At 47.4% G+C, this 14,633-nt stretch overlaps 1 protein-coding gene across 2 annotated transcripts in view; it reads left to right on the top strand.

Annotated features, from left to right (window-relative positions):
• LOC139544485 (autism susceptibility gene 2 protein homolog) overlaps positions 1 to 14,633 on the top strand; it is a 43,294-nt gene that overhangs the window by 15,571 nt on the left and 13,090 nt on the right. For both annotated transcript variants that reach the window (XM_071351627.1, XM_071351628.1), the window contains exon 6: positions 1,821 to 1,869. In XM_071351627.1, the coding sequence (XP_071207728.1) occupies positions 1,821 to 1,869 (49 nt within the window). The remainder of the gene's footprint in view (positions 1 to 1,820; positions 1,870 to 14,633) is intronic.

The raw sequence follows: 14,633 nt of genomic DNA on the forward strand, positions 1-14,633 counted from the left end.
CAGAACTATTAACTTATCAGTCCTCTACATGTTATGTATTGGTGTATTCCCATCAAGGCTGTCAGCTGGCCAGGCTGTATTGTACTGAGAGGGGGGGGGGGGTCCTCCAAATGGCAGTCAGGGTTGTGATGGGGTCAGGTTTTTTGGCTGACCTTTTTATTTAATAGGTCAGGCCAGCGTAAACAGTGTGTGGGGTGTCTTTGGTCTCAGTGGTGGTCCTCCTCCATCCTGAGCAGACTGGCCACAAACTCTAACTTGTGTTTTGGTACTGGTTTGTGAGTGTGAGGTTCAGTCTGTGTGTCTTACGGACATTATACTCATTTAACTCTTTTTTTAAATGTCTACATGTTAATAATGCCAGCTCTCTTTGATTGCATTATTGGATTTTGATCTAAGGAATGCGCTGAAGCTAACTTGATTACACTGTGAATATCATTAGGGCTACTTACGAAAGTAAGGACGTTCTGATTATCATAACAAGTCTCTGTTATTTCCTCTATACGATCTATTTATTTTTGTCAGCAACCTCCTATTAAATATTGAGGCTCCAAAACTGAAATTAAACTCATGACAGAGGTCATATGAACCAGATTACGGTAATGTAGCATTTTGCAAGGTTGTTAATCAACTGATGGATTCCAGGAATATCTGGAAATAAGGTACTTACATTTGCAACACGAAAGGAACCTCATGATGGTTTACCACAGCTGAATTTCCGCTGAGTTCAACAATTTGATTTAGCAATTGAATCTGGTCAGTTTGATGTCTTTTTGATGTCATTAGTGTATAATCATGCGCTTTCCCAGCATCCGTATGATTGACACTTTACAAAGGACAGAATGCTTAAAGATGAGGAATACACAGGAGCACATCAAATATAATATCACTACATAGCTTATTTAAGTGAAAATGGTTGAGTGCTCTAGTCTGTGTGTGCGTGTGTCCGTGTGTGTGTGTGTCCGTGTGTGCGTGTGTGCGTGTGTGCGTGTGTGCGTGTGTGCGTGTGTGTGTGTGTGTGTGTGTGTGTGTGTGTGTGAGTCTGCGTCTGCTGCCTGGTATGACAATCTGGCCAATATTCAGCAATGTAATTAGAAACATACTGTTTTAAATGTAATTTATGGATTAGAATAAGATACTTAGCTACTAAGTTAATTTGTGTCATCCACTTTCTAATTTGTTTTTCACAAGGTAAATGTCATGGGCATTTACGTAGTGCTCTAACATGAAAGAAATGACTGATTACATTAATTGCCTCTTAATGTGTAATCTATGTTGTGATGCTTTTTATTATACTGTCAAAAAGATGCATTCATTGAGCTGTCACATACTACATGAAGTTAGAAGGGTTTCGATTTAATCTCATTCAGTTTCATTTAGAAAACGTTCCCTCTCATGTCATTGGACTGGGTTCACCAAGAGTTATGTCTCACCTTTTGTTCCTCTGATCTCATTTTCATTCATTTTACATTTCCATTTTAGTCATTTAGCAGACACTCTTATCCAAAGCGATTTACAGTAGTAGTGAGTGGATACTTTTTCATACTGGTCCCCCATGGGAATAGAATCCACAAACCTGGCGTTGCAAGTGCCATGCTCTACCAACTGAGCCCCACGGGACCATACATTCATTGGGAACTTGAACACACCCCCCTGAGTGTGGCGCTGACGTCGAGTCTGGGAGTGGAGCAAGAGCCAGCATACCGGATGGTCCTGTTGATCGAGTGCTGTTAAAGATTACCATGGAAGAGCAATCACTTTTGGCGACAGTTCCAGCATCAGACTCAAAATCCTAACATCTTTATTTTCTCATTTTTACTCAGGTTTCAGGGATTGAGTCTGAAAAGCTCTTCACACTAAGGACAACTAATGGTAAGAATATTTTCACTCTCAATTTTTTTTGCACCTGACTCTCTGTCCTTGCTTAGCTGTTGCTAAAAATAATATATATATTTGTCTCAGTGACATGCTCTTATATGCTTTTTCTGACATTCCATTTCTGTTCACATCCTTATTCAAACCACACAATTATCAAGAATGACCTAATTGTTGTCAAGGTGTTGTGGCGATTGTAGTTTAAGGATACCCACACACTCTTAATTGTACAACGTGGTTTGACACTGAATGTCACTCTGGCCCGTGGAAAGTCTCTGAGCTAGAGGGATTTATGTTGAAGTAAAACAGAATAATGACGCAGGTGTTTTGACAGAGATGTGTGTGCATTTGAATGTGTTGAGTTGTGTGAAATAGTTGATAAATGCTTTCTACACAATCGTTTAGCTATGAATTGGATTGAACCTCCACTTTCAGTGGCTTAGCTGCTTCGTTGGGGCTAGGAAGAAGTGATGTTTGGAGTCACACGTCATTCTCAATGAGACTACTGGCTCAAGCAAGTTTGTAATCTACTGCAATATTCCCTGTTATCATCCTTAGCATCTCTTAGCAATTCCATATTGTGATCTAACTATAGCTGAAATTCAACAATTAAGTGCAATTTTCACCCAAGAGAATGCCTCTCAAAGCAACATCACTGAATGGTATTTTCCCCATTCAGTATTCTTTACCCGACTGAGTTGTTGTTGCCTTATATGGGCAGCTTGATTGATTGTGTTCTCTTCACAACCCACGATTTCTCAAACTCAAAGCTCATTAGAACTAACATGGTCACATTTCGCCTCATTTGGCCTGAAAGAGCCAAGAGGAGACGCACATCCAGGGCCAGGCAGCATAAAGCATGCTCTAATCCCACTGGCTGGCTGGCGGTGAGAACCTTTTAGAGCTGAGCCAGGGGTTTAATATGCCTTGTGAAAGCGATTAGAAGGTCTCTATTTAACTCTCCCTACCTCCAAGCTGCTTGTGGTGGGCTTTGCAGAGGGCATTTGTTGTTTGCTTTGGAGGTCTCTCATTGAGTCTTCCAATGAGCCGTCTGGACTTCAGCCTATTGAACGTCATGATTACAAAGAATGCTAAACACACCACTAGTCTCTCCCCAGGGCCCTCGGGTTTTGTCAGAGCTCAAAGACTGCAGGGAGTAGAGACTAGTGTTGTTTGGTGCTGGGAAAATAGGCTTTGTTGAATTTAATGACCATTTTCTTACACTGTCTGGCAGTGAATGGACAATATAATGGTGCAACTGACAAATTGTGAGCACTTTGTAATATGTACATGCTCATTTGCCCAAGACATGAACCACTGGCTGTTATGAAGCTGCTCGTTAGTAGCCTCATTGTTGTTTCTAGATGTAGGCCTATTATTCAGTCTTGGGGGCCACAGGACTAGGGCTTTTATCACCAGACAACAGAGATTAGACTATTCACCGCTATGAATGAAGGTTGTTTTAGCAAAGCATGAACACATACACCACATGACCAAAAGTATGTGGACACTGCTCATCGAACATCTCATTCCAAAATCATGGCCATTAATATGGAGTTGATTCCCTCTTTGCTACTTTAACAGCCTCCACACTTCTGGGAAGGCGTTTCACTAGATGTTGGAAAATTGCTGCAGGGACTTTCCTCCATTCAGCCACAAGAGAATTAGTGAGCACGGGGGCATTGTCATGCTGAAACAGGAAAGGATCTTCCCCAAACTGTTGCCACAAAGTTGGAAACACGGAATCGTCTAGAATGCCTTTGTATGCTGTAGCGTTAAGATTTCCCATCACTGGAACTAAGGGATTTAGCCCAAACCATGAAAAATCTCATGTTATTTGTCACATGCGCCAAATACAACAGGTGTAGACCTTAGAGGGAAATGCTTACTTACAAGCCCTAACCAACAATGCAGTTTAAAAAAAAAATATATATATATATATAAGAATAAGAAATAAAAGTAACAAATAATTAAGCAGCAGCAGTAAAATAACAATATCGAGGCTTTATACAGGGGGTACCGGTACAGAGTCAATGTGGGGGGGCACTGGTTAGTCGAGGTAATTAAGGTAATATGTACATGTAGGTAGAGTTATTAAGGTGACTATGCATTGATAATAACAGAGTAGCAGCAGTGTAAAAGTGGGGGGCAGGCAATGCAAATAGTCTGGGTAGCCATTTGATTAGATGTTCAGGAGTCTTATGGCTTTGGGGTAGAAGCTGTTTAGAAGCCTCTTGGACCTAGACTTGGCGCTCCTGTACCACTTGCCATGCGGTAACAGAGGGAACAGTCTATGACTAGGGTGGCTGGAGTCTTTTACAATTTTTAGGGCCTTCTTCTGACACCGCCTGGTATAGAGGTCCTGGGTGGCAGGAAGTTTGGCCCCAGTGATTTACTGGGCCGTACGCACTACCATCTGTAGTGCCCTGCGGTCGAAGGCAGAGCAGTTGCCATACCAGGCAGTGATGAAACCAGTCCGGATGCTCTCGATGGTGCAGCTGTAGAACCTTCTGAGGACCCATGCCAAATCTTTTCAGTCTCCTGGGGGGGAATAGGTTTTGTCGTGCCCTCTTCACGACTGTCTTGGTGTGCTTGGACCATGTTAGTTTGTTGGTAATGTGGACACCAAGGAACTTGAAGCTCTCAACCTAGTCCACTACAGCCCCGTTGATGAGAATGGGGACGTGCTCGGTCATCCTTTTCCTGTAGTCCACAATCATCTCCTTTGTCTTGATTACATTGTCATGGCACCACACTGCCAGGTCTCTGACCTCCTCCCTATATGCTGTCTCGTCGTTGTCAGTGATCAGGCCTACCACTGTTGTGTCATCGGCAAACTTAATGATTGCCGGGCCGTGCAGTCATGAGTGAACAGGGAGTACAGGAGGGGACCCTTACCACCCAGAGCGGCCCGTCAGGAAGTCCAGGATCCAGTTTCAGAGGGAGGTGTTTAGTACCAGGGTCTTTAGCTTACTGATGAGCTTTGAGGGCACTATGGTGTTGAAGGCTGAGCTTTAGTCAATGAATAGCATTCTCACATAGGTGTTCCTTTTGTCCAGGTGGGAAAGGGCAGTGTGGAGTGCACAGAGATTGCATAATATGTGGATCTGTTGGTGTGGTATGCAAATTGGAGTCAGTCTAGGGTTTCTGGGATAATGGTGTTAATGTGAGCCATGACCAGCCTTACAAAGCACTTCATGGCTACAGACGTGAGTGCTACAGGTCGGTAGTCATTTAGGCAGGTTACCTTAGTGTTCTTGGGCACAGGGTGGGCTGCTTGAAACATGTTGGTTTTTCAGACTCGGACAGGGAGAGGTTGAAAATGTCAGTTTAGGTCAGGTTTCTGGGAATTAATATTTAAATGTTTCTCTGATATATATGACACTGTTATAGATCCCTCTCCCCTTACAGCCCTTTTTGGAGTACTGCCCATAGGTACCCCCCTGTCAAGAATCCAGTCGGACACTGTTGCTTATACAACTCTTTTAGCTAGACGGCTAATACTACAGAACTGGAAGATGGCAGCTCCCCCATCTTATACATATTGGGTGAGAGATGTGTTGTGCTCTCTGAAACTAGAAAAAATTCAATTCAATTCACGTGGGAACCCCAAACTGTTTAATGAGGCTTGGGCTCCATTCCGGTCTTACTTTAAACAGTCCATCCTCTGATGGCATTCCTATTAAAACCAAAATAAGTCTGTATTTGACCCCCCTGTGACTTAGGGGTTGGATGAGCATTTCTCTGTGTTTTTTCTGGGGTGGGGGTGGGGGGCATTAAGGTTGATGTGCTTATTGATTGTGACCTGCGGATGCCTTGTTCATCTTGCCCGGGCAGAGACTAAGGTGTGAGCTTGTTTTTCCCAGTTATTTTTTTTTTTAAATTTTGTCCACACCTACATAAAATTATTATTATTCATTTTTTATTTTAAAGCATTGTAAACTTTTTATTTTTGGTCCAGTGGATGGTCGGTCTGTGGCCTTGACTGTCTGTGAGTGGTTGCATTTCTCCACCCCATCCCTTGACTGTTTACAGGAACAATGGTGAGGTGTTTGCTCTGTCCCTGTACTATAGATTGCCCTTTAACCTTTGTAGCCTTCTGCCTGGTGTGTTTAACTTGTCTAAAGTATGGTATCTTTAAAGCTATTTTTTTTAATTTTATGTATTATTTGTATTTTTTCTAGTTGAGTATATTATTTATATTGCTTTGTCTTGTCTGTGTGTGTAAAACTTAATAAACAGAGTTTTCAAAAAAGAAAATGTCAGTTTAGATACTTGCCAGTTTGTCAGGGTTGTGTGCGGAGAATGTTTGGAGTCAAACGCAGGACACAGGTCTGAGCGAAACCACAGAGTTTTTACTCAAAATATATGCACAATTCCACAAATGGAAAAGAAACAGATACGAACACGTATCAAATACAACACCTAACGTACAAACAATCACGGACAAACATAAATGAAAGACAGAGGGTTAAATAGGGAACATGATGGGGGGAATTGATACCAGGTGTGTAAAATACAGACAAAACAAAACGAAACTGAAAAATGGATCGATGGTGACTAGAAAGCCGGTGACGTCGACCGCCGAACACCACCCGAACAAGGAGAAGGGCCGACTTCGGCGGAAGTCGTGACAGTACCCCTCCCCTGACGCGCGGCTCCAGCAGCGCGACGACACCGGCCTCGGGGACGACCCGGAGGGCGAGGCGCAGGGCGATCCGGGTGGAGACGGTGAAACTCTTGTAACATGGATGGATCTAGAATGTCCTCCACCGGTACCCAGCATCTCTCCTCCGGACCGTACCCCTCCCACTCCACGAGGTACTGAAGGCCCCTCGCCCGACGTCTAGAATCCATGATGGCCCTTACGGTATACGCCGGGACCCCCTCGATGTCAAGAGGGGGCGGAGGGACCTCCCGCACCTCAGACTGCTGGAGCGGACCAGCCACCACCGGCCTGAGGAGAGACACATGGAACGAGGGATTAATACGGTAATCAGGGGGGAGTTGTAACCTATAACAAACCTCGTTCAGTCTCCTCAGGACTTTAAATGGCCCCACAAACCGCGGACCCAGCTTCCGGCAGGGCAGGTGAAGGGGTAGGTTTCGGGTCGAGAGCCAGACCCGGTCCCCCGGTGCATACACCGGGGCCTCACTGCGGTGGTGGTCGGCACTCGCCTTTTGTCTCCTGATAGCCCGTTGTAACCGCACATGGGCAGCGTTCCAAGTCTCCTCTGAGTGCCGAAACCATTCATCCACCGCAGGAGCCTCAATCTGGCTCTGATGCCATGGTGCCAGGACCGGCTGGTAACCTAGCACACACTGAAACGGTGATAGGTTGGTAGAGGAGTGGCGGAGGGAGTTTTGGGCCATCTCCGCCCAGGGGATGTAAGCTGCCCACTCCCCCGGCCGGTCCTGGCAATCGGACCTCAGAAACCTACCCACATCCTGGTTTACTCTTTCCACCTGCCCGTTACTCTCGGGGTGGAAACCTGAGGTAAGGCTGACCGAGATCCCCAGGCGTTCCATAAACGCCCTCCAGACTCTAGATGTAAATTGGGGACCCCGATCAGAAACTATATCCTCAGGCACCCCGTAGTGCCGGAATACATGGGTGAACAGAGCCTCCGCAGTTTGTAGAGCCGTAGGGAGACCGGGCAAAGGAAGGAGACGGCAGGACTTAGAAAACCGATCCACAACGACCAGGATCGTGGTGTTACCCCGCGACGGGGGAAGATCCGTCACGAAATCCACCGATAGGTGTGACCATGGTCGCTGTGGAACGGGAAGGGGTTGTAATTTCCCTCTGGGCAGATGTCTAGGTGCCTTGCACTGTGCACATACCGAACAGGAGGAAACATAAACCCGCACGTCCTTAGCTAAAGTGGGCCACCAGTACTTCCCAGAAAGGCAGCGCACCGTCCGACCGATACCAGGATGACCAGAGGAGGGTGACGTATGAGCCCAACAGATCAAACGATCGCGGACATCAAACGGAACGTACATACGCCCAGCTGGACAGTCAGGTGGAATGGGCTCTGAACGTGACGCCCGTTCGATGTCCGCGTCCACCTCCCATACCACCGGTGCCACCAGGCGAGAGGCTGGAATGATGGGAGTGGGATCTGAGGACCTCTCCTCTGTATCATACAGCCTGGACAGTGCGTCTGCCTTAACGTTCTGGGAACCTGGTTTGTAGGAAAGGGTGAAATCAAAACGGGTGAACAACATGGCCCACCTTGCCTGGTGAGGGTTCATTCTCCTCGCCGCCCGGATGTACTCCAGATTGCGGTGGTCAGTCCAAATGAGAAAAGGGTGTCTTGCCCCCTCAAGCCAATGTCTCCACGCTTTCAGAGCCATGACAACAGCCAGCAACTCCCGGTCCCCCACATCATAGTTTCGCTCCGCCGGGCTGAGCTTCTTCGAAAAGAATGCACAGGGGCGGAGTTTTAGTGGCGTACCCGAGCGCTGAGACAGCACAGCCCCTATCCCCGCCTCGGACGCGTCCACCTCAACTATGAATGCTAAGGAAGGATCAGGATGCGCCAGCACGGGAGCTGAGGTAAACAGAGCCTTCAGGTGACCAAACGCCCTGTCCGCTCCAGCTGTCCACTGCAGTCGCACCGGTCCTCCCTTCAGCAGTGAGGTAATGGGAGCCGCTACCTGACCAAAACCCCGGATAAATCTCCGGTAGTAGTTGGCAAACCCTAAAAACCGCTGCACTTCCTTTACCGTTGTTGGAGTCGGCCAATTACGCACGGCTGAAATGCGGTCATTCTCCATCTCTACCCCTGACGCTGAAAAGCGGTACCCTAGGAAGGAGATGGACTGTTGGAAGAACAGACATTTCTCAGCCTTGACGTACAGGTCATGCTCCAACAGTCTACCAAGCACCCTGCGCACTAGGGACACATGCTCGGCGCGTGTAGCGGAATATATTAGAATGTCATCTACAGTGGGGAGAACAAGTATTTGATACACTGCCGATTTTGCAGGTTTTCCTACTTACAAAGCATGTAGAGGTCTGTAATTTTTATCATAGGTACACTTCAACTATGAGAGACGGAATCTAAAACAAAAATCCAGAAAATCACATTGTATGATTTTTAAGTAATTAATTTGCATTTTATTGCATGACATAAGTATTTGATACATCAGAAAAGCAGAACTTAATATTTGGTACAGAAACCTTTGTTTGCAATTACAGAGATCATACGTTTCCTGTAGGTCTTGACTAGGTTTGCACACACTGCAGCAGGGATTTTGGCCCACTCCTCCCTACAGATCTTCTCCAGATCCTTCAGGTTTCGGGGCTGTCGCTGGGCAATACGGACTTTCAGCTCCCTCCAAAGATTTTCTATTGGGTTCAGGTCTGGAGACTGGCTAGGCCACTCCAGGACCTTGAGATGCTTCTTACGGAGCCACTCCTTAGTTGCCATGGCTGTGTGCTTCGTGTCGTTGTCATGCTGGAAGACCCAGCCACGACCCATCTTCAATGCTCTTACTGAGGGAAGGAGGTTGTTGGCCAAGATCTCGCGATACATGGCCCCATCCATCCTCCCCTCAATACGGTGCAGTCGTCCTGTCCCCTTTGCAGAAAAGCATCCCCAAAGAATGATGTTTCCACCTCCATGCTTCACGGTTGGGATGGTGTTCTTGGGGTTGTACTCATACTTCTTCTTCCTCCAAACATGGCGAGTGGAGTTAGACCAAAAAGCTCTATTTTTGTCTCATCAGACCACATGACCTTCTCCCATTCCTCCTCTGGATCATCCAGATGGTCATTGGCAAACTTCAGACAGGCCTGGACATGCACTGGCTTAAGCAGGGGGACCTTGCGTGCGCTGCAGGATTTTAATCCATGACGGTGTAGTGTGTTACTAATGGTTTTCTTTGAGACTGTGGTCCCAGCTCTCTTCAGGTCATTGACCAGGTCCTGCCGTGTAGTTCTGGGCTGATCCCTCACCTTCCTCATGATCATTGATGCCCCACGAGGTGAAATCTTGCATGGAGCCCCAGACCGAGGGTGATTGACCGTCATCTTGAACTTCTTCCATTTTCTAATAATTGCGCCAACAGTTGTTTCATTCTCACCAAGCTGCTTGCCTATTGTCCTGTAGCCCATCCCAGCCTTGTGCAGGTCTACAATTTTATCCCTGATGTCCTTACACAGCTCTCTGGTCTTGGCCATTGTGGAGAGGTTGGAATCTGTTTGATTGTGTGTGGACAGGTGTCTTTTATACAGGTAACGAGTTCAAACAGGTGCAGTTAATACAGGTAATGAGTGGAGAACAGGAGGGCTTCTTAAAGAAAAACTAACAGGTCTGTGAGAGCCGGAATTCTTACTGGTTGGTAGGTGATCAAATACTTATGTCATGCAATAAAATGCAAATTAATTATTTAAAAATCATACAATGTGATTTTCTGGATTTTTGTTTTAGATTCCGTCTCTCACAGTTGAAGTGTACCTATGATAAAAATTACAGACCTCTACATGCTTTGTAAGTAGGAAAACCTGCAAAATCGGCAGTGTATCAAATACTTGTTCTCCCCACTGTATATACACCACTACACCCTGACCGTGCAGGTCCCTAAAGATCTCATCCACAAAGGATTGGAAGACTGATGGAGCATTCATTAACCCGTACGGCATGACGAGGTACTCATAATGCCCAGAAGTGGTGCTAAAAGCTGTCTTCCACTCATCTCCCCCCTTGATACGCACCAGGTTGTAAGCGCTCCTGAGGTCCAATTTTGTGAAGAAGCGCGCCCCGTGTAATGACTCGGTCATACTCGCTATAAGTGGTAGCGGGTAACTGTATTTTACCGTGATCTTATTTAATCCGCGATAATCAATACACGGACGCAAACCTCCATCCTTCTTCTTCACAAAAAAGAAACTCGAGGAGACAGGTGAGATGGAAGGCCGAATGTATCCCTGTCCCAGAGATTCGGTGACATATGTCTCCATAGCCACCGTCTCCTCCTGTGACAAGGGATACACGTGACTCCTGGGAAGTTTAGCGTCTACCAAGAGATCTATCACACAATCCCCCGGTCGATGGGGTGGTAATTGAGTCGCCTTCTTCTTACAGAAGGCGAGTGCCAAATCGGCATATTCGGGAGGAATGTGCATGGTGGAAACTTGGTTTGGACTTTCCACCGTAGTGGCACCTAAGGAAACACCTACACACCTCCCTGAACACTGACAGGACCATCCCTTGAGAGCCCTCTGTTGCCACGAAATAATCGGATCATGAGAGGCCAACCAGGGAAGACCCAACACAACAGGAAACGCAGGAGAGTCGATCAGGAAGAGACAAATTCTCTCCTCGTGATCCTCCCGCGTTCTCATAGCGATGGGCACTGTGACCTCCCCAACCAGCCCCGACCCCAAAGGACGACTATCTAAGGCATGTACAGGGAAGGGAACATCAACCGGAATAATAGGGATCCCTAAGCTATGAGCCAAAGAGCGGTCAATAAAATTCCCAGCTGCGCCTGAATCTACTAGCGCCTTATGCTGGGAATGTGGGGAAAACCCAGGAAATTCTATAGATAACCACATGAGTGCAACAGAAGGCTCTGGGTGAGTTATGTGCCTACTCACCTGAGACGACCCACCAGTGCTCCGCCTGCTACCTCGACTCCCAGGAGAAACACCCCAGCACCGGACAGCAGTGTGCCCTCTGCGTCCACAGTTGGTACATGGAGTGGTTCCCCCTCCGGTCTCCCTCCTAGCAGCCCCTCCCAACTCCATAGGAGTTGGATCCAAGGAGCTGGGTTCTGGAATGGGCGGACCCCGATCTAGACGCCCGCGGGAGGCCAACAGGTTATCCAGCCGGATAGATAAATCCACCAGCTGGTCCAGGTTGAGAGTGGTGTCCCTGCAGGCTAGCTCCCTACGAACGTCCTCTCGTAGACTACACCTGTAGTGGTCGATCAGGGCCCGCTCATTCCATCCCGCACCAGCGGCCAGCGTACGGAGGTCCAAAGCGAAATCTTGTGCGCTCCTCATCCCCTGCCTGAGATGGAACAATCGCTCTCCCGCCGCTCTCCCTTCAGGTGGATGGTCAAAGACTGCCCGGAAGCGGCGAGAGAAGTCATCATAATCATCCAGGGTAGATCCCTCTCTTCCCCAGATGGCGTTGGCCCACTCCAGGGCTTTACCAGTCAGACAGGAGATGAGAGCGCCCACCCTCTCGTGTCCCGACGGGGACGGATGAACAGATGCCAGGTATAGCTCCAGCTGTAGGAGGAAACCCTGACACCCGGCTGCTGTTCCGTCATACGCTCCCGGGAGCGAGAGCCGAATTCCACTGGTTCCGACCGGTGGAGGGATGGATGGTGGTGTAGGTAGAGGTGCGGGTGTTGGTGCTGGGTTCTGATTTACCGGGAGACCTCCTCTCTCCCATCTGTCCATAGTCTGCAGCACGCGATCCATGGCTGTCCCTAAACTATGCAACATAGTCGCGTGCTGTTGAACCTGCTCCTCTACTGGGAGAGAAGGGCTGGCTGCGCCTGCTGACTCCATTTGAAGTTGGTCCGTGATTCTGTCAGGGTTGTGTGCGGAGAATGTTTGGAGTCAAACGCAGGACACAGGTCTGAGCGAAACCACAGAGTTTTTACTCAAAATATATGCACAGTTCCACAAATGGAAAAGAAACAGATACGAACACGTATCAAATACAACACCTAACGTACAAACAATCACGGACAAACATAAATGAAAGACAGAGGGTTAAATAGGGAACATGATGGGGGGAATTGATACCAGGTGTGTAAAATACAGACAAAACAAAACGAAACTGAAAAATGGATCGATGGTGACTAGAAAGCCGGTGACGTCGACCGCCGAACACCACCCGAACAAGGAGAAGGGCCGACTTCGGCGGAAGTCGTGACACAGTTGGTCAGCGGATGCTCGGAGTACACGTCCTGGTAATCCATCTGGCCCTGCGGCCTTGTGAATGTTGACCTGTTTAAAGCTCTTACTCAAATCGGCAGCGGAGAGCGTGATCACACAGTCTTCCGGAACAGCTGATGCTCTCATGCATGTTTCAGTGTTACTTTCCTCGAAGCGAGCATAGAAGTAATTTAGCTCGTCTGGTAGGCTCGTGTCACTGGTCAGCTCTCGGCTGTGCTTCCCTTTGTAGTCTGTAATAGTTTGCAAGCCCTGCCACATCCGACGAGCGTCGGAGCCGGTGTAGTACGATTCGATCTTAGTCCCGTATTGACGTTTTGCCTGTTTGATGGTTCGTCGGAGAACATAGCGGGATTTCTTATGAGCTTCCGGGTTAGAGTCCCACTCCTTGAAAGCGGCAGCTCTAGCCTTTAGCTCAGTGCGGATGTTGCCTGTAATCCATGGCTTCTGGTTGGGGTATGTACGTGCAGTCATTGTGGGGACGATGTCATCAATGCACTTATTGATGAAGCCAGTGACTGATGTGGTGTACTCCTCAATGCCATCGGAAGAATCACGGAACATATTCCAGTCTGTGCTAGCAAAACAGTCCTGTAGCTTAGCATCTGCTTCATCTGACCACTTTTTTATTGACCAAGTCACTGGGGCTTCCTGCTTTAATTTTTGCTTGTAAGCCGGAATCAGGAGGGTAGAATTATGATCAGATTTGCCAAATGGAGGGCGAGGGAGAGCTTTGTACATGTCTCTGTGTGTGGAGTAAAGGTGGTCTAGAGTATTTAAGTTTCCCTGCATTAAAGTCCCCGGCCACTAGGAGCGCCGCCTCTGGATGAGCGTTTTCATGTTTGCTTATGAGTGTGGTCTTAGTGCCAGCGTCGGTCTGTGGTGGTATGTAAACAGCTATGAAAAATACAGATGAAAACTCTCTAGGTAAATAGTGTAGTGTCGCTATCTACAGCCTCAGATCATTATTCCTCCTCCACCAAACTTTACAGTTGGCACTATGCATTGGGGAAGGTAGCGTTCCCCTGGCATCTGCCAAACCCAGATTCATTCGTCGGACTGCCAGATGGTGAAGTGTCACTCATCACTCCTGAGAACACGTTTCCACTGCTCCAGAGTCCAATGACGGCAAGCTTTACACGACTCCAGCCGACGCTTGGCATTGCGCATGGTGATCTTAGGCTTGTGTGCGGCTGCTCGGCCATGAAAACCCATTTCATGAAGCTGCCGACAAACAGTTCTTGTGATGACAATGCTTCAAGAGGCAGTTTGGAACTCGGTAGTGAGTGTTGCAACCGAGGACAGACGATTTTTACGCACTTCAGCATTTGGCGGTCCCGTTCTGTGAGCTTGTGTGACCTACCACTTTGCGGCTGAGCCGTTGTTGCTTCTAGACGTTTCCACTTAACAGTTGACCGGGGCAGCTCTAGCAGGGTAGAAATTTGACTAACTGACCTGTTGGAAAGGTGGGTTCCTATGACGGTGCCACGTTGAAAGTCACTGAGCTCTTCAGTAAGGCCCTTCTACTGCCAATGTTTGTCTATGGAGATCATGTGCTGTGTGCTCGATTTGATACACCTGTCAGCAACAGGTGTAGCTGAAATAGCCAAATCCACTAAGCTGAAGGGGTGTCCACATACTTTTGTATATATAGTGTATAATAAGTTTCAGTATTTATCTGATGTGGGAAAGAATATTAAAGATGCACTATGCAGAAATCAGTCTGCCATTTCCTGGTTTCTAACATTTTTATATTTTGCCTAATTTCAGTTTATGTGACAAAACAAACAAGCAAGTATATAACCAAAAATATTGTATTTTCAGCTGTTTGAAAAGA

This window comes from Salvelinus alpinus, chromosome 18, assembly GCF_045679555.1.
Source record: "Salvelinus alpinus chromosome 18, SLU_Salpinus.1, whole genome shotgun sequence".
NCBI classification, from domain to species: Eukaryota; Metazoa; Chordata; class Actinopteri; order Salmoniformes; family Salmonidae; genus Salvelinus; species Salvelinus alpinus.